The sequence below is a fragment of the Galleria mellonella genome, unplaced genomic scaffold, assembly GCF_026898425.1.
Source record: "Galleria mellonella isolate WM207_F2 unplaced genomic scaffold, CSIRO_AGI_GalMel_v1 utg312, whole genome shotgun sequence".
Classification (NCBI taxonomy): domain Eukaryota; kingdom Metazoa; phylum Arthropoda; class Insecta; order Lepidoptera; family Pyralidae; genus Galleria; species Galleria mellonella.
Genome location: NW_026442074.1, coordinates 3,902,851 through 3,928,663, shown reverse-complemented (window position 1 = coordinate 3,928,663; position 25,813 = coordinate 3,902,851). Strand labels below are relative to the sequence as shown.

The 25,813-nt window shown below is 33.4% G+C and overlaps 1 protein-coding gene across 1 annotated transcript in view; it reads left to right on the top strand.

The window, feature by feature from the left end:
* LOC113515231 (uncharacterized) overlaps nucleotides 1-25,813 on the top strand; it is a 436,442-nt gene that overhangs the window by 200,503 nt on the left and 210,126 nt on the right. Inside the window, exon 2 of the mRNA XM_052895915.1 lies at nucleotides 23,810-24,116. Coding sequence (XP_052751875.1) covers nucleotides 23,976-24,116 — 141 coding nt within the window. The 5' untranslated portion in view covers nucleotides 23,810-23,975. The remainder of the gene's footprint in view (nucleotides 1-23,809; nucleotides 24,117-25,813) is intronic.

The following is a 25,813-nucleotide window of genomic DNA, read 5'->3' as shown; positions in this document are numbered from 1 at the left end:
AAAGTGTTCGTATGGTTGACCGTAATAACATTAAGTCACGTAGAAATAGGAATAGCGAAAAGCGAAGTAATTTTATCAGTGAATGTGATAACGAGAGCGAAAACAGCGATTATGCGCTGTTAAATAATATTAGATGTTCTGAGGGTGCGCCGATGATTGTGGCGGTGACCGCGGACGGGAAACCGTTTAGCATGGAAATAGACTCGGGCAGCGCGGTGTCGGCAATGCCGTCGGCGGTGTGGCGCAGGTATTTTTCTAAAACCCATCCACTCGGTGAGTCTGATAAAATCTTACGTACTTATAACGATTCGTTGTTGTCACCTATTGGAGTATGTGATTTATTGATTACGTATAATAACAACTTTCAGTACATTCGTTTTTATGTGGTAAATAATGGCCCAGTTTCGCTTCTTGGCAGGGATTTTTTGTATAAATTTAATTTAGCACTAGTGACAGTAAATCACTGCTCAGCAAATAAGTACAGCTCAATTTTAAATAAATATAATTCCCTGTTTTCTGACAACCTTGGTACTTTTAATCGCTATAAGTTGACATTACATTTGAAGGAGGGCGCTGTCCCAAAATTTTGTAAAGCTAGAACAGTGCCCTTTGCACTCAAGGACAAAGTGAGTGCGGAGTTAGATAGACTGGTACGGATAGGTATTTTAAAACCGGTTTCTTATTCGAAGTACGCGTCACCGATTGTTGCCGTTTTAAAAAAGAACAACGAAGTACGTATCTGTGGCGATTATTCAGGTACAATTAATAAAATATTAAAAGTGGATTCGTATCCACTACCCAAATTGAATGAGTTATGTGCTTCCTTGCACGGTTGTCGCTATTTTAGCAAGCTCGATTTGTCACAAAGCTATAATCAATTTTTACTAGACGACCAGTCTCAAGAATACACATGTATAAATACACATAAGGGGTTATTTGTTTACACTCGGCTAGTGTTTGGCTTAGCAAACGCACCAGCGCTATTCCAGCGTGCAATGGTTCAATTGTTGAACGGCATAGATGGAGTCGTATGTTTCCTCGACGATGTGCTTATTGCCGCATCTACTCCCGAATTACACTGGGAACGCGTAGAACAAGTTTTGATTCGACTAAGAGATGCTGGACTTATATTGCAAAAATCTAAATGCTATTTTCTTCAGGAAAAAGTGGAATATCTGGGGTTTATCATAGATCGGGAGGGAATTCACAAAAATCCAGATAAAATTAGAGCAATTATTGATGTCAAGGTTCCTATGAATACGAAACAATTAAAATCGTTTTTAGGAATTGTAAATTTTTATCACAGTTTCATACCGCAAGCGGCGGCGTTACTAGAACCACTACATACTTTGTTGCGAAAGGATATCGAGTGGGAGTGGACAGACGAGCACCAAAAAGCGTTTAATGCTGTTAAAAGGGAATTGAGTTCATCACGAGTGTTAGCTCACTATGACCCCCGACAGCAGCTCGTGCTTACCGTAGACGCGGCGCCAAGTGGGCTGGGCGCGGTTCTAGCAGCGCGCTACCACGACGGTGCCGAACGTCCCATCTGCTATGCGTCACGAGCATTAAACAAAAGCGAACGTGCATATAGCCAGATTCAAAAGGAGGCGACGGCCATCATTTATGGTATCAAAAAATTCCACCAGTATCTTTATGGCCGTCAGCAACCATTCATTTTGAGAACCGATCACAAACCCTTGTTGTCAATTTTTTCGCCAGAAAAAGGAGTACCTCAAATGACTGAATCTAGGCTTCAACGATATGCATTATTTCTCGCTGCTTATAATTACAAAATTGAATTCGTTAGCAGTGGAAATAATGTTGCTGATTATTTAAGTCGGTTTCCTGTGGAAATGGAACCGCAAGAAGTAATTAATGACACCGAAATGCCTAGTTATATTAACGCACTAGCGGCGGCCGGTGCGACATTGCCCGCCTCATTGGAGGAGATGCGGTCGTCTACTGCTGCCGACATTACACTTTCTGATGTCATACAATATATAAATAAAGGGTGGCCACGGAAAGTACGAGTAGAATTGCTGCCGTACAGCCGGTGTCAGCACGAGCTTCATGTTGACAATGGATGTTTAATGCGTGGACATCGCGTGGTCGTACCCGAGGTATACAGGTCGGCTGTGATACAAGAACTCCATGCTGCGCATTTAGGCATAATGAAAATGAAGTCGTTGGCTCGAGAGCGTTGTTGGTACCCGGGTATCGACCGTGATATTGAACAAACAGTGTCCAACTGTGACCGTTGCATTTCCGTTCGGTCAGCTCCCCGAAAGCTCACATGGAATCATGGAATTGGCCTGTATCTGTTTTTGATAGAATTCATTTGGACTATCTTGGGCCCTTAAGTAGTAAAATATTTCTTGTTTTAGTCGATGCTCATAGTAAATGGATTGAATGCTTGGATATGCCAAATATGACGTCTCAAAGTTTAATTTTAAATTTAAAAAAAGTATTTTCGAGATTCGGTTTGCCTAAAACAATTGTGACAGACAACGCAACAACTTTTACGTCTTCTGAGTTCGGAAAATTTTGTGACGTCAACGGTATCACTCACATATTGTCTCCCGTTTATTCGCCGCAAAGTAATGGACTCGCCGAAAACGCGGTTAAAACATGCAAACGATTTATTAAAAACGCGCTTAAAGATTGTTCCATAAAAAATACACAGCCGATTAGATGATTATTTATTTTATTACCGAAATACGCCACACTGCACGACTGGTGTATCGCCGTCAGTACTCATGTTCGGTAGGAATCTACGATGTTAACTCGACCTCATATCTGTCCGACCGTCGGCCACAGGTCCTAACCCAATGTTGATTAATAACCGTGTACGGCTGAACCAGGAACGCCAACGACGTTGTTTCGGTGGCAAAGGACGATACTTTTCGCGATATGATAAGGTTTGGATTAGAGACTATCGATTTAATCCAAAAAGACCGGTGTGGGTGTTAGGATCGGTCGTCAGTCGTGTCGGTAAGGTTGTTTACGATGTTGCTGTAAAGGACACTGATATCGTTTGGAGGCGTCACATTAACCAGTTACTGGATGCGAAGACTTATAATGGTAACGTGAATAGTTCCGCTTGGTCATATGATAAGTACGACAACGGGATAACCTGTTCTTTGACCCACGATCTAACTACGGAGCCGTTTCAGTCAGACTCGCCAACTACGGCTCTAGGGTTAGGAGTGGAAGGCGAGGTGCGGCCGTCTACACCGGCCGGCTCGCCGGAGCCGCGGGCGCCCAACGATGCCGATTACGACTCGTACGGCACGCCTCCCAACGAGGCGCCCGAGCGGTCACCACCGCGCGCCGCCTCTGTTCCTGGAGTCCGCCGCACACGATCGGGACGCCCAGTTCATCCACCCAAAAGATTATTTTTTTAGTCTATAATTAGGTTTATAGCATAGTATATATCTTATAGTATTAGTAGTTATTATTTCTTATTAAGTTATGGTTCCCGTCTGCATTTCCCGGATTAATAATTAAGATTTTATTTTTTTATTTTTGTGGTTTTCTTTTATATATCTATATTGTAGTAATGTCTCGATATTAATTGTGGAGGAAAAATATAGAGCTGTAACTATCAATAAAATTAACTAAGACATTTTCTCATTCACTGTGCTGTAAATGTGAATAATGACCTAAGTTATTATATATAAGTTTTCATAGTTAATAAGTAGTCCTATGTGCTTACTTTCCCCTCAGTTGTTAATTTAATTGTGGAGGAGATGTAGTGAAGGTACTTTTGTAATAAAAGTTCGGAAGGTAGTATTAAAAACCTGGAGTATCAACTGAGGTTGTTTAATTGAGTGTTCCCGTATTTCCTGGACATTACAACCTATTAGGTTGATTTACATGCAGTTCCCTCTAGAACCATGACGGTTTATTCTTGTTGAATACATCATTTTTAACTGGTACCCTGCCAGTGTATATCAACAGCACAGGCGGCGTTACCATTCCATATTTAACCATAAAAAAGTATTACTAGAATATACCTTTTCATGAACTGCTATACATAAATCGACTATAGTGTTTTAACCATTCATAGCTCTAATGTGTAGGAAGGTATACTTTGTATTTACATATACATACTACATCTGGTTGTATCTAAAACGATCTCGTTTAACTTAACATTTGAACAAAGTTAAACTAAACAAAGTTAAAACTCAAATAGACTCATAAAGTTAGTTAACCAAACTACCTGATCTCATTACAAACATAATGTAATTTCAAGTCGAAACTTTTTCATGACAATAGCAATTTAAAATTGTATCCACAATAACGTGTGGAAGCGAAAACTCTGTTCAGCGAAATGACAAATGTCGCGATCATATCGCGACATGTATACCGACAGAAAATATCCGATATTCCCAGATATTCCGTGTAACTCATTTGAGCAAGGGATGATTAATGTTCACAGCTCAACGGACAACTTGCTCGGGTTGCCAGATGCTATTTTTTATTTTCGCCCAAATGTCAAATATTTTCTCTCTAAATCGATACGATTTCCTTCGCTTTACCCAATCACAAACTTGTGTCTATTGTCCCAAGTAACTACAAAGCGAAAATAAAAAAACCGCCCTTCTTTACGTCAAATTTCTTTTACCATCTATTTGTCTGCTGTCATTTGTACGTTTTATCGTATTTATATATGTATAAATACTAAAACTACCACGAATAATACCCAAATTTCTAAAAGTCCTTTCCATTTTTCTCCAAGAATGTTTTTTTTAAATCAGAAAAAATTACCGCAAATTAGTGAAAAAAATAGCCAATCTGGCAACACTGCAACTAACGAATCTCGAATTTGAATAAAACTCGAATTGAAAATATACTCTAAACGAGAACTAAGCCCTATCCAACTGAATAAATATTATAGCCAATACGAGTATTTCTTTTATCTTTCTTTATTTATTTTCCTGTTTTTGAGATAGCGATAATGCTGCCTATTGTTTTCTCTGTGTGATCTATGTCTTATAAATTTTGTTTTTGCTATTATATCGAATGATTGAATGAGTATACTTTATTTTCACTTAACAATAAAAATAAGAATAAACAAAGACATAATAGGAGTAAAGCTACATAAATATGATTTGCTTATGTAGCTACTTTAAAGATATGGCTGTGATATCACAGGGTACGGATACATTACATTATTCCTCAGGGGTGAGAATGCATGAGCATTATAGTGAGAGTCGCAGCGTATTTTGCGACATCTGATGCTGTTAACGTCTATATTTGCGTCTATGGGCGATGGTTGTCATTTTCCATCTGGTGGTTTGTCAGATTTTTTTATCATTCCAAGTCCTCTAAAATATAAAATTTAAAGTAAATGTAACTAATTCAGTACTCGACTTAACAAATATAAACTAACGGAACGCGTATGAGTGGCCTCTGAATTAAATTGTGTAATTACCAGAAAGTCCATAAAAATGAACATGATAGTCCGCCATAATGCATTCTCTAGGACGCACTATAAATGGTTTGTGATTTACAACAATTTTAAGAAGATGTTAATATGAATACAGACACATTTTCCTTCACTGATCTGCTCCTATTGATCGTAGCGTGATGAAAAGTATACTATAACCTGCACAGAAGTATAAAGAATAATTGTACTAAGTTTCGTTAAAATCTGTCGAGTAGTTTTTGTTTCTATAACGAACATACAGACAGACAGACAGACAAAAATTTTACTGATTGCAATTTTGGCATTGGTATCGATCACTAATCGCCCCCTGATAGTCATTTTGGAAATATATTTCATGTACAGAATTGACCTCTCTACAGATTGATTATAGTTATAGATTTCTTCGATTCATATTTTTCAGTTTGTTTAGAACAGTTTTATATTGTAGGAAGTAAGATTTTGCGTTTTAAAAAATAATGAATTTAATCATAATAAAATTAATAGCTATAGAACCAATATATACGCCCTATCACTAATTTAAAGAATTATCAAAACTGATACAGAATTACTGACTAAGCGGAGACTAAGACATTGCGTGACATAAATACAAACAAATTAATAATTATATTATTTTGTGATTGGTCGTAGGTTAAAAATATTATACATATCTTTTATGAAAATATAAAATCCATTCTCCCATCTCCTGTTAAAGAGTGTATTATAGTAATATATTATCACTAAATTCCATTCTATATACAAGGACAAGTCGCAAGGGAAAAGAGTTCAGCATACGAATAATGTATAAGTGTGAATTGAACATTCCCTGGAATGATTCCAGGGAAATCCCAGCGGGAGCGATTTGAGGCTATTTCGTGGGAACGATGCCTTGTTTTGGAAATAACCTTGATTTTTATTGATTTTTTTTTATGAAACAGAACAGAAACTAACAGGTTGTCGGCCTACATGATGAAAAGTGGTAACTGTCACCTATAGATATGAACGGTATCGTGGACATGACATCACAAAATGCATTATGCGTTGATTTTCCTGAGACCTGCAGTTTTTTTTTATGTGCAAGAATGGAATAGTCATTCCGTCTGCACTATTGGTATACGCTATCAAAGTACCATAGAATAAGATGAGGATGAAGTCAAGTCAGTTGGGCTTATTGTGATGAATTCATCCATAATTTATAGGGGGATCCTGTGGAGATCGAACTGTATATTGCTAGCATCATTGATAGCAATATGCACTGTAAAACCTTTAATATGTTTGCTAGGTCCCTATGATATGAACCCTTTCCCTCTCTGTATGTATCTGTTATGTACTATTTTTATGTAGTATTATATAGAAGTTTCCACAAAACGAATCTACAAACTTTTTATTTAAAGAGGCAATTGGCGTCAAAGATCCAGAAAGAAAATCATTACTTTCTTCAGCAGTTCGGGAAAAATATGCATATGACTAAATTTCAAATCATCTAAGCTTAATCCGTTATTAAAGTTTATATTTGTCAATTTATTATACATACAAAGTAATAACTACTGGAGAAACGACATATTTGTTAATAAATAATAATAATATAAAATGCGGTTTATAAAGAAATTTAATAACAATATAAGTGTGTCTGAGTGTCGTCCATTCCAATAGAGATACTTCAAAGTAAAAATATTGGAATTTTTAACATTGCTCGTTGCGTAAACATTTTTTGAACATTACATCAAAATTATATAATTTTATTCATTAAATTGCAAATTAATCTATATTAATGAATGACATTATTTTATACAATAATAAATTCTATAATGGCATTTCAGGTATTAAATAAATATATGAATTCGAATAGCTTTCTGTTCAATGTTCAATTTCTGTTCAAATTATTGCTTATTATTTTTTAATTTAAATTCGCTACGTTTAAAATTTTAAACATTTTAAGCATATACTCCTATTGATTAATATACTAATAGAGAAAATCATAAAGTTTCTACTAGTCTAGTCTTATAGTTTGTCCTCAGTACTAAATGTTGCTAGTCGCACGCACATTAATGGCAGCGGAATTAAGCAAAATATGCATAACGTGTATAACGAGCGTGCGTACGCACTCACTCACACACACACACACGCACGCACGCACGCTCGCACGCACGCCCGCACGCTCGCACGCACGCACGCACGCACGCTCGCACGCACGCACGCACGCACGCTCGCACGCACGCAAGCACGCAAGCACGCAAGCACGCAAGCACGCATTCACATATGTACATGCATTGTTTTTCAGCAGATGAGATCGTAATCAATCGCGGGACCCTTAAATAAAAAAACTAACATTGAACTAAATTATTTGAATTATCTCTATTCGCCGTTCCGTTGCTATTGAATTTCTTGCTTTGACTTCCACTTGATTTTGCTTAATGTGTGATCAAAGCTATATTGTGTCATAGGTTAATCTTGTTCAATGAAGTAAAGTTATTCTTAATCTTATATGAACTTCTGTAAAACGTAGCTTAGCGCACTTATTATTAACTTATTTCGGAGAAATATCGATATTTTTGTTCAATAACCTATTTAATAATTTTTAACTTCAAAGAATACTTATAAATATTTTATTTGACACAATCTCTCGTATTATTTGTAACAAATATTTACGGATCCACCGCACTACGCAAATTACCGTCTTATATCAGCGGTGCTAATTTTACTGCAAGCCAAATACATATGGGCTTTATTACCTGAGTGATAAGGTCGCATTTGAAGTAATCGGATGTAATACACTGGAAAATGTATCGTGGTATGTTTATGGTGAAATACGATGTCATTTTCATTCGTGGGCCCAACGAAGTGGGAAATGAAAATTGAAAGGTAATTGCTTCAATGTGCTATAGCGGTTAAGTCGCTAGTAATGTTTGTATTTACTCGTACAATGAATATACCATATTGAATGATTAACTTTGTTACGAATTAGCTTCTGCCCATGGATTCGTATGCGTGGATTTTAGAAGTAGGAAAACCTACGAAACAGACCTCTTCTGGATGACGTTTCAATATAAAATATACTTCAGTTTTTGATATATCTATTCACTCGTTAAAACGAGATTGAGTAACAAATATCCAAATATTTTTAGTCATTAGTAAGAAAGATAGTTAGGTATTTTGTATGCAACTTAGAATGGCAAACAAGCTGATGGCCTACCTGATGGAGAGTGGTAACCGTCGCCTATAGATATGAGCAGTATTATGAACATAACAGAGTACACAGTTTCGCCCATTCGTGTTTTTCCGTGTGCAGTTGTATTCCTGTGTGTTTCAAGGGTGGGATATATTTACAGGGTACAGAGGTACCCTGTAAATGGCAACAAATGGGGGGTCCATTTGTTGCCATTCCTTCAAACCGAAACACAGCCATGCAAACACAACTGCTTTACGGCAGAAACACGAATGGGACAGAGGTGCCCAAGCAAACGACTTTTGTACAAAATCTCCCTCTGGTAAATATTGTAAGGATAGATAACATTGTAAAGATTAAGTTATGATGAGTTAATAACCATTTGGCATCATCATTATTATCATCAGTCGTTAAGTGTCCACTGTTGAACATAGGCCTCCCCCAAAAGAAGGAGATTTTGCCAGTAGTTCCCACGCCATGTGGATCCACATTTAGAATTTGGTGTTGTTTAAAGAGGGACTCTGCTGCCCATTTGGCTTATGTTTATTTTATTTACTATATATATATTAACAATATATATATATATATATATAACAGTTAATGAAAAATAAAAGTTTTTTATCTTCTGAATCTTTGTCTTTATTGATTCTAAATATAAAAAGAAATATAAAGAGAAATTTCTAAATATGAAAAGTTCACACTGCTAAATTATTAAAGTGATTTGAATGTTGAATGACAGAAAGACGCCAAAGCAAAAGAACTAAACAGGATTTCATTTATGTAACACAACTCACAACTGAGCACAACACACAAGAATATTGATTGACAGAAAGACGCTAAAGCAAAAGAACTAAACAGGATTTCATTTATGTAACACAACTCACAACTGAGCACAACACACAAGAATGTTGATTGACAGAAAGACGCCAAAGCAAAAGAACTAAACAGGATTTCATTTATGTAACACAACTCACACTCACAATTGAGCAACTTTCATGATAAAATTAAAATTATAATGAATAATAAATTAATACGTAAGTGAAATCGCAAAAAGCCAGTTAATTTAGTGGCACAAAATTTAATTTTGCTAATTCGCTTACGTTCTCTCTCTCTTTTAGGATTAAATTATTTTCTTGTTTGTTTCAAACTTGTTTTTTTTTTCTTTTTTAACGCCTCTGCTTAGCTAAATGGGAATTTGTAAAGTCATTTTAATAATTATCGCGTGATTCTACTTTGTAAAATTATACGAATAAAGTGCAATATTGTTTGCTTTAAGCTTCAAAGCTTTTTTGACCAGTTTCAAAAAGATAGTGCTCTACTGTTACACGCGGGCGAAGTCGCAGAAAATAGGTAGTTATATTATGACTTTTAAATTTACATATACAATTAGAATTTGGGAAATGATTAAAATCTTATTTCTTCAATGGACCGTATTCCGTCAAAGGCTATTATTATACGCTGAAATTGAGGTTGAGTGGTTGCAAGTCATTTAATATTTCACTTCGTGCTCGACAGTACTAGCTCGGTGTCGAGCAGCACCGGAGTCACTTCAGTTATAAGAGTAGACGATAAGAGCCGTATTGAGCGAAGAAATTTTAATAAAATTTATCCAGGATATATGATTTTCTTCTTTTCATTTCCAATAATATTGATTTCAGTTTAATGTCACTCGGTATACAGGGTGTAATAGAAATCATTAATCTTCTTCATCCCTTCAAGGGAGTGTTATCTGTGAAACTGAGCATTTTCCCCAAAGAAACATGGAGCGAGAAACGACAAAAAATATCGACCTCCAACTCAACAGCTGTAAGCAAAAAATGAATCTCTTGAAATACAGTCTGTCTTCAATCTAAAATTATTAGGTACATAAAACAATTTCACTTTTTTATATACACCTGATAAGAATTATGTATTTATGTAATAACTATTGGTTTAACTTACTTGTTATTTAAAGTGGTTAGTCAAGTTCGAGCTCGCGTCACAGCCGCTCATAATTAAGGGTCCGGAATTATATATATATATATATATATATATATATATATATATATATATATATATATATATATATATATATAGTGATTCAAATTAAAATAATTTATAACATTTTTACTATTAATTAAAATGTATTTTAAGTTAAAATAGATATCATAGTTGACCTATCATCTTTAAATTTAAATGTAAAAATTTTATAAAATGGTTGCATAGATTTCACAAAAAGCTATTTCTTTCTTAAGAGGACGACAATATAATTTTTCTGATGTTGCGAGTATCTATAGGCGGCGGTAGTCACTTACCACCAGGTGAGCCGCATTACTGGTTTGCCCTCTATATCATAAAAAAGATTTTTTTTTTATCTTCGGAGTGACGTGGGCCTACATCAAACACTTACATGCCAAATACAGAAAACTTTTTTCCTTGTTGTCATACTTAGGATGTGCATCGAATATCCAGTTATAGTCGTTTATTTACCAAATAAGTGACTGTGCAAAAAAATGTATTTGAACATGATGGATAAACCCCAAATGGAGTTTTGTTGCCCTGTTTTATGTTTGTAGTCTGTATTTCGTAGATATTATAAATAAATGAAAAAAAAATTGATTGTTATTTATAATCTGAACAAATCTCTTATTATTTTACTGAAATAATCTAAATCATCGTCTTTATTATCATATCTGTCATGCCTGTCTCCCATTAGGGTAGGCAGAAACAATGGAACGCCAAATGCTTCGATTTAAAGAAACCTCTTTCTAATCTAAACTAAAAATAAATTAAAGTCATCTTGCGGAAGTCCATATCGTCATAGTCGTAGAATACTGACGGATCTATATATGTAATCTTTATCAGATCCGTCAATTTTCTACGACTATGATGATATCACTGGTCGTTAGAATGATTTTGTTTAAATCGGATACTATTAATATGTGTGTGATTACCAACACTCGAAGAGTGGCCACCACTATTACTACCAGAAGTTTTACAACCTTCCATATTAGTTATCAAAATCCGACTACCCTTTTTAGTTATGCATGTTTTACGACACATCAAAATTTACTGCGAATTTCGCAGTAAATTTTGCCGAATAGTTAATACTAGGCTCCGTGTAGTGATCTAATAATTTGCCTTAGGATACCTTGCTTAGAAGTGAAATACATATCGCAAAACGTGTATGAACAAAATGGCAGTCGGAGATTGATGACTATATCTTTTATTCCTATATCAATTATAGTGATCGTAAATTAGAAAGCCAAACACGTTGACGGCCGAAATGATGCAAAGTGTCAGAAAGTGTCTTCACACAGAGACGTAAACAGTACATCGTGAATATTTATTCCTTATATCTAATCGACATTCCTGGAAAAGAAATGAAAATAGGGAAAAGGATTATAGATTGGGGAAAGAAATTGTAGGCAATGAAATCTAATATCCCAACTGGCAACATTATATCCTATCAAGTCGATTTTTATACGGTTTCTTGTCGAAACCATCGTGGTTAAGTCTTTCTGTACGATCATTTGTAATTTAATAAAATAGAAGAAAATATTCAAATGTTCTACATGTCCACTTCTTTTGTTTCGATTGCTTATGTTCTCTATTCATTATAAAATAAATCATCGTTCTTTTCCTTCACCTTTATGTCTGTTTATGGATATATTCATCTATCAAACATTGTTGTAAAATTCCTCACGTTATAACTGACTTGCTTTTGTCCTCACCTATCATCTCTCCCTGGTGTCCCGCTAACTTATACCGATAGCGTAAATAGAGTTATTATACCATTATCATCGATTAAAAAATTATGATTCCTGAGCAGTTAGACGTGTTTCAATATCATATTCAATAATTCCGAAATTTCAACTCTTCAAACCGAAATACTTTTATAATGCTAATCTCTATCTTGGCTTTTGGATTTTTTGGATAGTCAATACTCTTTCGTAATGTTCCAAAATATATATAATTGTTATATTATATACTAACTTTTGTCCGTTCTTTGTGTGCGTCCGAGATATGTTTATTGACCGTGATAATTAGTAGTCCTTTTCCCCCTCATATAGTATTTGTATATCAAATTTCATAGTGATTGATTAAGCAGTGGAGCCACTATAATGTAACAAATAAACAAACTCACTTTCACATTTATGATATTATTATTATTTATTATTATAGCTTTTTATCCACTTCAGTGGTCCCCAAGGGTAAAAGCTTCCTCCATCTTTTTCCACTTCTCCTTATCTATAGCAATACTTGTCCAGTTTTTTCCTACTGTCTTTATTATGTCATCTTCCCATCTCTTTCTTTGCCTTCCAACATTTCTTTTTCCTGCTGGACCTCGCCATTTTGTTGTTTGGAGAGTCCACCTTTTATCTTTGTACCTCACTATATGACCTGCCCATCTCCACTTCTGTTTCATACTATACTGAAGAGCATCTGTTATTTTGGTTTTCTTCCTAATATCAGTGTTTCTTATTTTTAATAATAATTTATGATATTAGTAAGGATAAACTATAATTCTGCAAAGTTTAAAGCAAATAACAAAACAATGTAATAAAATATTTCATACAAAAAGTATTCCTTCCCTCATCACACCTCTATAAATTTTTTGAGAAAATATAGTTTATAACCGTTTTCAAGATTCCATTTAACTCTATTCCAGAATTTATTATAATTAATTTAGCAGTTTGCATGGTAAAAGCACAACAAATGAACAAACTCACTTTTGCATTTTTAATATTAGTTAGAATTTTATATTTCACATTAAGTACTTCTCTGTGTCCTGTACCCCAAAACTTTTAACAGCGTGTCGCGGTTGTAATGGGTTTATTATAGTTAGAAAATAGTTTCCCAAAAACTCTGAGGGTACAGATTGTACGCTCATTTAGTTTAAATAAAACTATTAACTATATTAAACATTAGAGTACTTTTGTCTGGGATTTTGTACATTTCATCTGGTGATTGGGTCTTTGTGCGTAAAAGTGTGGCTAAACCAGCCAATTTAGACGATTCTAGAAGGTATCTCGGATTTCCGAAGGTTTTTTAGGGAACACTGAATTTGACAAAAAGTAGAAGTTTCATTCTCGCTCGCTTCCAGATGTTTAAACACTCATTATTTATTGTAAATCATTTCCGTCTCTAGAAAGCTAATAGTAATTATTAGAAATTTAAGGATCTGTGCCCATTAATTTACTTTACTCCGACAATTAATCAACATATGAGTAGGTGTTTATTCAGCTTCCGTAAATACTCTGAACAGTGATCTAATCAAAGGAATTCGAAGAGAAGTAAACTACTGATATTATAAATAAAAAAGTATATAATTAAATAAAAGTCTGTGGAAATGATACTAATTTTTATTTCACTTATAGAAACGTAATCTGAATTTTATCAAGAGCCAACAATCTTCAGCGTCAACTCAGTGCAAGAGTAAGTTTGTTCATTATCTCATGGCACCTTAATTGCTCAACAAGTTGTTATAGAGTATACATAAAATATTTTAACTAAGAGATGGAGAGTGCATTGCAAGGAGTTATAGATGTAGGTGGCTCAGTACCGTTCCTTGTGGCTGTCTATGGGGGAGGCTTATGTTCAGCAGTGGACAGATAATGATTATGATGATAATATTTTAGGATGGAAAAGGACATTGACTATTCTCTATTCTGATCAACATCCTGCTAACACGGTTAAAATTGCTAATAGAGACGAATTTAGTATAAAACAATTTATTTTGGGACTTTGTTTTGGGAATACGTTTACTGATCAAGATAAAAAGTAACCTATATCCTTCTCCATTCCATATAGGAGTACGTCTATACCACATTAACCGGCTATCAAAAGAAGGGGTCCTCAATTCCGTTATATTTGTTAATGTTTGTTACCTAATAACTCAGTTAATGCTTTTTTATTTGAAAGGATATACTTACAGATTATTTCGATATAAATATAATCAAGACTAATTTAGTAGATTTTTTTTTATAAAACTTAGAATGGCAAACAAGCTGACGGCCCACCTGATGGAAAGTGGTAACCGTCGCTTATAGACATAAGCAGTACCATGGACATAACAGAGTATACTGTTTTGCCCATGATACCCCCCATGCGTTGCCATTTCTGAGGACTCAGATGTTATTCCTCTGTACCCTGTAAATTCACGCCATATCCCACCCTTCAAACCGAAACACAGCCATGCAAACACAACTGTTTCACGGTAGAAACACGATTGGGACAGAGATACCCAAGCAATCGACTTTTGTACATAGTTTTTAAAACAAAATAACCAGTTTTGTCACAATTGGTGTCGTCTTTATTGTTGAACACAATTTTAATTATTTCATTTTTGGAGCGTATTGAATCCCTTTTATTTAATACTGTTTCGATTCCGTTCTAGCATGGGAACAAATAAATTCTGTTTTGTTTGAAACATATTGCAAACCTAAGTCGTAAGTACAGTTCGTGATTGATATTGCAGGTAAGTCTATATATAAGCCCTAAGGATTGTAGTCGATAGTAGGTGATCCATAAAACAGTAGTAGCCTCGTTTCGCTATATCCTTTAACCCAACAGAACTAAGAGGTAAATAAAAGATTTTAGATACAGTAAAGTAGATATTTTATTTGATAGAATACAAGGATTTTATTATATCATTAGGTATATGATGACCATCATACTACACATAGTCCTATAGATATTATAAATGTGAAAGTTTGTAATCTTTGGATGTTTGTTACTCAGTTACACATTACAAGCTAAACAGATTTAAATGAAATTTGGTAATCAAATGCATTGGATTAATGTATATTTTTTTATTATAATTCACACATGTCACGCCAAGGAAATCAGTGTGCAATTTTTTTTATGTAAGTTAAATAGCAAACAAGCTGATGGCTCACCTGATGGAAAGTGGTAATCGTATAGGCATGAATATAACAGTACCATGGGCTTAACAGAGTTCCTGTCGCCCATGGTTCCCTTATGGGTTGCCAAAGGTGACAAAGGAGGTGAGGTATGAGGACAAAGGTGTTATGTCTCTGTACTCTGTAATTTTATTGCCATATGTTGCTCTTAGAACCGAAACATATCATACAAAGTTTCCTCATGGTAAACATGTTTGTATGTTGGTTATTAAACTTCAATATATTAACGAATAGAAATGAAATTTCGCAAATGGATATTTTATGTATTTTAATTTAATACAGAGATTACTTTATATACTGGTACATACGAATAGGTTATGGGAAATGTCTTATAAAAAAATTATATAGCGGACATTCATCATCGTCATCATACCAGCCGTTAACTGTCCACTGCTGAAAATAGGCCTCCCCTTGGGGGATTCTGCTAGTAGTTGCCAGGCGGGCTGGTAATCGCAACTTGTCTTTGGTGATGTTTTAGGAGGGACGCTACTGCACATCCCTTGGTTATTAAGTTTGTCTTTTTCATATCCACTTATACCAATCATCATTCCAAGTGTCCATACTCTTCAGAATAAAGTTATCGATATACCTTTTTCTTACGTAATGATATTTAATTATTTCTCAGCTGTCATAAATCACGTTAGAGATATCCGATGACTCGGTGTTATCAAGTTTTATATAGAAATTGAAAATTAATAACTTGTTACTGTAAAAGGTGATTTGTAATAAAAAGTTTTGGTTATAATATGCAGAGAATAAAAAGACCCAAAATTCAATATCTCTTGTAAAAGTTATATCTACCGTAAAAGTAATATCAAAATTAGGTCGAAATCACAATAAAAGTGCCAGTCTTGGTTCCTTTTCGATTTGATCTCGTACTGGTAAGTAGAAACAGTTCGAGATTGATCGTAATAGGAACGAAACTGGACTGTACTGTAAAAGGAATACACATATTGTTTTTTATTTAGTAATAATTTACCAGACCGTCTTCGGATCGAGAACAAACCGAGACGACGGTATTATATGAGTAGTGTGAATTCGAGTTTAGCACTGGTTAATATAATATCATCATTTTTATATATATTAAACATTTCCGAACGCAATATCCTTCTACCCTCCTTACCTATCCATATTCCCTATCAAATCTGGAATCACATTGGGGGATAGATGGATAAAATCAGTCTGTAATCCAACTGTGCGTCGAGCTGATCAAGCTCCGCTAAGATCACGAATAAATCTCCGCCAGTTGCGAATTATTCAATCAACCGCGATCTCCGTGCAACATACAGTGATACTTAAGCGAATCAACAAAAGTGTTGGATAATTTGAAGATAGAACAAGAACGCGTACAAAAGGCCTACGCGCGGGGACTATGTGAACCAGGTTTGTCCTTCACCGTTCTTTTATCTAACAAGCACTATTACTAATAGTAGTTAAGGTTTTACACGAATAGTTTTTATTTTTTAGGAAAGTATTAGTTTAATAAGTAAGAGTTTCGAAATTAATAGATATTATAAACGTAAACGAGTACATTAATTGTAGTTTATGAATTTAAGAGCTTATTTAAGAGCTTAATCTCTTAAATACGAGTAGGTGTAAAGTACATATAATTTGCCAAATAAAAATAAAGAAATGAGTATACAATATCTGTAATAAATTGGTCAAACTATTAAGCTACGTCAAATTATTGTATAAGTATTTATTTCATTTTCTCATATATCTGATTCAAAAGGAACAAACGAACTTTGGTATTCAAAATTTGATAAATCATAGACAACAGTAAGTTATAATGCTATGAAAGGTTTACCTTTTGATGTCAAGAGTTTCTAGGCTGTTGTTGTTTTGTACTAGGCCTTAGATGTGACTTCGTGTACGATAGTATTACGTACCTTTTGAAGCAAGCTGAAAAATTTAATAGTTCAGGTTGAGATCTCGAATCTCAGTTAAGCATTGTTAGACTGAATTTTTACCGCTATTTAGAGAAATATTGTAGAACTAAAACGGTATATATATGGTAGGATGCAGTTTATTCAGAAACCATAGAGAAAATATAAGAGATACGATAGATAAAAGAAATTGATAAGAATTGAATATTGAATTTTATACACTATATTTTTCTTAAAAAAGGTCGGTTGTTCGATTAATTGCAAACACTAGCGTCTTTAATCGTGTCGATTTATCTGGAACCAATATAGAAGTAAGACATTTTGATTGTAAAATTCAAATAGAATTCTGATATACTGGATAAGTAATGCCAAGTTGTAAAACTCTTTTATATTTTAAGAGATAATTAAATTTTTAACTCAATCAACATTACCATAATTTCAGCCATTATCCGTCTACTGCTGGACATGGGCCTCCCCCATAGACTGTCACAAGGAGCGGTCCTTTGCCACTTGCATCCACTGACACTCTGCAATGCATTTGAGGTCATCACTTCATCTAGTGTTTGTCCGTACGGGGTCGTCACTCAAGAACCTTTCTTCCCCATCGATAGTTTTAACTCAATATGTTAGTTTAAATTAATTGGTGTTCATGAAAAAATGAGTACAAATTGATAAATAGATAGTAGAATAAAATGATCTTGAAAACTTTTTCGAGCCATAGATCCTCAAAAGAATGCCACATAATTAAGAAATTTCCAAATTGCTTCGACATTCCCCGAAATTCTTTGCTGGAGTTTAATTATCCGCATCCATAATGACCCATTAGTGATTGCAGACACTCGACTATGAACCAGTTGGGGTAAATAATGATTTTTAGGGTACCGTATCCAAAAGATACAAAGAAACCCTTATGATGCATCTTTGTTCATCCATCTGTCCATCTGATACAGTGTTATATCTCAGCAACTGATGCTATCAATTTTTTTTTGGAATAGCTTTACATATTATTGACCTACATATTATAAGGAAAATAATTGAAAAAATATTTTTATTTTCTTTACTAGGGGATCCAAAACATACACAACTATTCAAAATTGATCTACTATTACATAATTTCTTCATTTGTGCATATTACGCTGGATCTGACAGAGTATATTTCTAGTAAGGTGGTTATGTTACCAAACATTTCAATGCAGTAAAAGTTTTTTTTCAATTAGCCGGTACTTAGTAAATAGCGTAAAGATTGCATGCTCAACGTTCGATCTCTGTTTCCGTAGAGTTGGCAACTGTACTGCCAACTTTGTAGCTACCACTGATAATTTGCACCTGGAATAGAAAAATCTAATGATAAAAGTTTTAAAGCATAGGAAAAAATGAAAATAAAAATGATAACAATTTTATTATATTGAAAAGAAAAAAAAGACAAAAAAGGAAAAAACGTAATTAAAGACATTATCCCACAAAAACAAAAAACGTCAATTAAAACCAAAACACAAATCAGTAATCAAAAAATTTTAAAACTAAACCAGGCAACCGATTTTGAAAAAAATTTTGTGAGACCAATCTGTAAGTATATCCTTTCAGATAAAAAAAATATTTTTTTAAATCGATTTACAACTGACGGAATTATGAAGTAACAAATATTAAAAAAAATACAACCGAATTGCAAAACTCCTTATTTTTGAAGTCGATTGAGGAAGACTTTATACAAACGTCGATTGCTTGGATACCTCTGTCCCATTCGTGTTTCTACCGTGAAGCAGTTGTGTTTGCATAGCTGTGTTTCGGTTTGAAGGGTGGAATATGGCGTGAATTTACTGGGTACGGAGGAATAACACCTGAGTCCTCAGGAATGGCAACGCATGGGGGGTATCATGGGCGAAACAGTATACTCTGTTATGTCCATGGTACTGCTCATGTCTATAGGCAACGGTTATCACTTTCCATCAGGTGGGCCGTCAGCTTGTTTGCCATTCTAAGTTGTATAAAAAAAAACGGGATGCTATAAAACCATAATTAAGACACAAATAAGGAAGAGAGGAAATTGGCTAATTGGGCCATTCGGACGAATGAATCAGATGGTAATACAAAACAGACAAACAAGAAATTGGATCATTATGTGAAAGTCTACTTAAAGTCTCTAAAGATTTTATGAATATTCATTATTATTGTAATATTATTCTTTGCGGTCGTTACTGTACCCAATTATTATTATTTCTAGTAACCTGCAACTTTACACATTTAATCAGGACAAAAGTATACCTCGCTTTAGCTTATAAAACATTTTTCAGTGTTGACAGTATAAGCATGTTGTTATGTCATTCATGCGGTCATTTTATTTTGGTGGTGCTTCGATTGATTGTGTGCAAAGCAAATTGTCAGCGATATTGATGTTAAAATTATAGTTAAAATATATATTTTTTTTATTATTTCACTTTATACGTAGCGATGCACGTACCGGACCGCTAGTATTATATATAATAAAAAACAAATATATTTATGTTATATATATATATATATATATATATATATATATATATATCAGAATATGTTCTATCTATGTATCAAACAATGTAAGAAAATTTTCATAATCAACTAATATAGACTATATATACCTCTCTCCTACTTTATTATTATGGAATGCAATAAGAAATAAATAAATAAATAAATAAATATTTTTTTCGAAAATTAATTTATCCATACGAAACCGAGCTAAATTACCAGTTCTATATAAAAAAAGCTATCTAGCCAGCGTATACATACATATAAATAGCGTAAGCGAAGTAACCGTTCCATTTTCGTTTCTGAAGAATAAAACCATACAAATAAAACTGATTTTAAAAAGTTTTTAAAAACACCTTTAAATTCAAAACACATGTCTTGGTAAACCATATAAACATTTCAAAGAGTTCTGAGACTTAAAATCTTCGAGTAGCGAATTTGCAATATCGAGATGTCAACATTAGAAACATCAATAAACGTTGTATTGACTTCGGATTCTCACCCTTCCATGAGCCGTTCTCTCGACGATGTGGCGCCATATCATTGAGGCATAATATGTTGGTAGAATTGACACTCGTGTGAATTCAATAATAAAAACTTTAATGCCAACCCATGAAAGGTAACCAACTATGTAGCTACACTAACGTCTTATGTCCAATTCGTGTCCCATTAAATCAGTGTTTGCAAATAATAAACATTGCAATGTAACGTGATGAAATGGGGGGAAAGGGATTATTAGCAATTGAGTTTGGTAGTCCCATTGCTAGCAATATATAGCCCTATCAGGTCGACCTCCGCGTGGTTTCCCCTGGAAACCATCGTGAACAATTCTTGTTGAATTCGTCACGATGGGCTAACTGATCTGTTTCATCCTCATCTATCATCCTTCATTGGTGCCCCGCCGGTGTATACCGATAGCGAGGGTGGGGTTACTATTTCATTATCCCCCCCCAAAAAAAAAAGTGATGAAATGAACCGAAAAAAAATCTGGTAACGCTGACATTACCAAGTTGAGTATTTTTTTTCAGTACAGTGTATATGTATTGAAAAAAAAATAAAAGAATGCCACTTCTATCAAGTACATATATTTATCCTTATGGTTAAGACTTTTTCGAAGTAGGGATTGACTATGTCTAGTAGTAATATCGATAAATGTTGTTTTATGGATGTTCATATTTTAGATAACGAAGCGAATGATTATTTAGTAGCCAATTAAAACTCAACCAGGCAAAAGTAAGCGAATCCTCTTTTTTATTTATTTATAATCAGTAAACATTGTATTAACTTTGGTATTCTCTCTCTTCCACCAGCAGTTCAATCTCGACGATGTGGCGCCGCGTCGCTGAAGTTCATCCGAATTAGGGATTGACTATGGTTAATATCGACAAATATTGTTTTATTTATTATCATATTTTTAATAACAGGTGTTATATTTTACTTAAATTAAATATTCTTTTAATGACTTCAATAAAATCCCACTAGGCAAAGGCAACACAGGCTATTTAATTACTTTTTATACATTAACATTATAAATTTTACTATATAGAAAATAACAATGTGAAAACGAAAAAGTCGCAAGTAATTTCAATTAAAACTACTTTGAATAAAATAAAATTTGATTATAATTTTGTTATTCTTCTTAATATTACAATTGTGGAGAGGGATATAGACTAATAATAGTCCAAATATTTATTTTCAATATGTAACTAAATAATTAATAGTGGTTAGTTGATTACAATTATTTTGTTTAGTTTAATTGTGTTGGATCTCGTACGCTACTACTAATGGTAGCGGAATTAAACAAAATAATTCTAACCAGTAATATGGACTTCCGCAAAATTAATATATATTCTTTATTGCACTTGTAAGTTACATATAAATTATATCTAGTTTAGTAAAATAATTAATACTTTTTATTTATATTCAATACATTGGTCACACAACTAAATATATCAAAAGGCAAATTAGTAGCTAAATATAAAATAATAAATATATTTAATTACTTTTATGTCGATAACCTCTTCTCCCTCACTATCAAACGTTAGGGAAAATTCAAGTTAAATTTACTCTTTTTTTAATATTCATTGTTTATTTTCGGCCACCGCTGAAGGGATCCGATTTCAAAATCGCTCTGTGTCCGGCGACTTTGCGACTGAAATCGGTGGCATTCTAGAAATTTTATTTTATTTTTAATTTATTGTGACGAGCTGTGAAATGTCAGAAAAGGCAAAGTTTAGTAGCACGTTTATTACTAGGGGTAGAGTATAAACAGAATTATTTATATATTTTAGTTATAATACTACTATGATATTGGTTCAATAATGAATATGTTAAAAGTTTGTTATCCAAAAAATAATATTGTATAAAAGTCTTTTAACATATTTGAAAGTAGATATCCGACCGATATGTGCGATATCGAAATGGGTGATGACCTTTTTTCCGCCATCAATGTGCAGAAACACCCAATACATAGATATATCTGTATAACTCATGCTTAATTGTTACTGTTCACTTTTTTATGTATATTATGCGATATCATATGTGATTGTCAACAGACTTCCATGATTATTCTCTGAAATCAATAGAGTTTACACATGTTTCGATGATATACTAATTTTACCAGAGGGAGACTGTACAAAAGTCGATTGCTTGGGTATCTCTGTCCCATTCGTGTTTCTACCGTGAAGCAGTTGTATTTGCATGACTGTGTTTCGGTTTGAAGGGTGGGATATGGCGTGAATTAACTGGGTACAGAGGAATAACATCTGAATCCTCAAGAATAGCAACGCATGGGGGGTATCATGGGCGAAACACTATACTCTGTTATGTCCATGGTACTGCTCATGTCTATAGGCGACGGTTACCACTTTCCATCAAGTGAGCCGTCAGCTTGTTTGCCATTCTAAGTTGTATAAAAAAAATTTTGTAACGACTGAACCAACTTTACAAGAACTATAAGTTCATTGATTTAAATTTTTGGGTCTTTGTGTAACTTTCTTAATGGAATGAATATAGAATAGTAGTTCCGCTTGCATTATCGGTATACGCTGACGGGGTATCAATGAATAATAATAGATGACCACGAATTAATCACGATGGTTTCCGGGGCAACCGCGTGGAGATGAAATTAACAAGGCAGGTAAACTGATAGCAATGGGGCCCGTACTAGTCTCCGTTAGTAAAAATTTCTTCCCCTCAACATTATTATTGTTGTCGAGTTTATCTTTGACTAAATCCCCTTAGAATTATGGTGTACAAACTTTTACAATTAAGAATTAACGGGAGTGTTTATAAGAGACTAAATTAATTGTGCCAACAATTTAACGCATTAATTACTTCATACAATATTAAAACAAGCCCCCTAATTGAGTGCTTCATTATGACACTTTAATCTTTGATGAATTTATGCTTAATTTAATGTAATGTGAGTGACACTTATTAATTACTTATTAGTCGCTACCTCCGAATCTGTATGTGGTAAAATGCTGCATGCTGTTTCTTTGCAATAAAAGGAAGAGAAGCGAAACTCTTAGATATTAGAATTATTTGAAAAAAAAACCTATATCCAGCACAATCTAGGTATAGCTTTGTTATATAAGTATATTTAAGAAGGAGGACGAATGTAATTTAATTGAAACATTAGCTATGTTTATTTATATATTTATAGCTATGCAAATTTGCCGTGTGCATCCAGCATAAAATGGGTGTCGTAAAAGGCGTCTAAAGGAACGTAATGATCGAGTGATAGGTAGCAGCGTTCCTCTTTAAATATCACCAAAAGCCAAACTGTGGTTGCCCACCCGCCTGACGGAATGTATACTTTTTTGCCACGTTTCTGGTATAAAAAATAATTACTTTTTATTCTAAAAATTTAAATTGTAATACACAGAAATATTTATCTGTTTTTTCTTTGTTTCAGATAAAAATGGTGCCAGTAATAAAAAACCTATTATTTAATTTTTAAATATAGAATTTATCAAATAATCAATAAATACGAATAGTTTAATGGGAACTTTCAAAAAAATAAGTATACATAAAAATAGCGACCGTAACAACAGTGCAGTAAAGTATAAACTTCACTAACAATGAAACTGAGCGTGAGTGCGTTCAGGGCACAAGCCACAGCGCACAAGAAGATTTTGACGTCGTCGTACCAGCAACACTATGGGAGCACCGCAGCGCCGCCTGTCTGCAATCCGTTACAACCGCCGAACTTCACTCCTCAGGTAAGTGAATACGAACTATATAATAGTGTCATACATTATTTTTCTCTCTTTATTATTTTTTTGTGGTTTAATAAGATTTTATCATGTTTTAAATTAACAAAATGAATCGGCAATTAAATAATAGGTATCGACATACTTGATTTTAATTGCCGACGTTTCGACGTGGATTGCACCATGTCATGGTCATAACAAGAATGAAACGAATGACATCTTCTACATCTTTAGTGCAAGTGTTTTACGAATCAGGTATATAGGTATTATTTAACTGCAATTGCATCACGTTAAATTTCGATAGTATATTTTAAATATATATCAACAACGTAAGAGTTTAATTTTAAACTCTTTTCTCATATTTTAAGGAGTACAATTAGAATTAATCTATAAAAACATATTAGCGATTAATAAAGCCAGTTTATTCAATATTGATTTGATCTTATAAAGAATAGTAACAAGTACATAGGTACATAACATTAATGAACTAAAATGTACAATTTGTTTATTTATGTGATATTTAAACGTATCGGATGAAATGTGGACTTATTTATTACCTGTACATAAAGTTATTTTTTACATGTGACCACATCAATCCGAGCGAACATAGTATGTGACTACAATAATAATGTGTCGTGCTGTAATAAGAAGAAATTAATAATAATATTGTAGTTTAACTATAACTAAATGACAGTAAAACTTGTATATTTCAAATATGATCCAATGAGTGGATTGGAAAAGCAGGCAACCAGAAAAAAAGAGATATTTTTTATACATAAAGAAAAAAGAAAGAAAAAATATATATATATATTTATATTCTTTATTGCACTTGTAAATTACAATGTTAATGCATTTATAAATATTGTGAGCAAGGGTGGAGTTATCTCTGACAGAGATCTCTTCCAGTCAACCCAATGCAGTTAGAAAACATGTTGCTATTATTATTTGATTTTATATATAATATTAATATTTAGTGTACAAAACAAATATACAGTTAAATAAAATATTAAGATACATAATAAAATATTACATAAATACATATACTATCAATAAATATAATATCTACCTACTTATACAGTGGATGTTAAAATAATATGAATATACTACCTAGAATAAAATTTAGTTCAATGATTTAAATAAAGTTTGACAGTTCAATTATAAAAATAAATAAATTAAGATTATGACTCAAACGAAAGAAAATGTAACTTCAACCTATTCTTGAAAGAGGTAACTTATATATATAATGTAATAATAAAAACAGTTACAACTAAAACATAAGAAAATTATGAACTTAAAGAAAAAGGAAATACAAAAATAAACTTATACTTAATTAGGAATTATACGACCAAAATAGTCACCACACAGACCAAAATGTTGATTTTCTGTAGAACCAATGGGAGTGGTAGATGGCGCTACCGAGTAGACATATTACTATTTGATTATATATATAATTATTTATTAGTATAACAATTATTATAAGTACTAAAGATTAGAAAGAAATATGATTAGAGAAATATTTCTTAAGAATGTTTTAGGGATCAAACTAAACACTACATTGAGATTTTGATAATTTATAATAAGTCTGTATGTATGTATGTACGTTTCTATACTCATCAATTTTGGCTGGTTATTGATAGATCATATACGTAGATATAATGACGTATACCAAATATAATAATCTTACATAACAGAAGTATTTCATAATT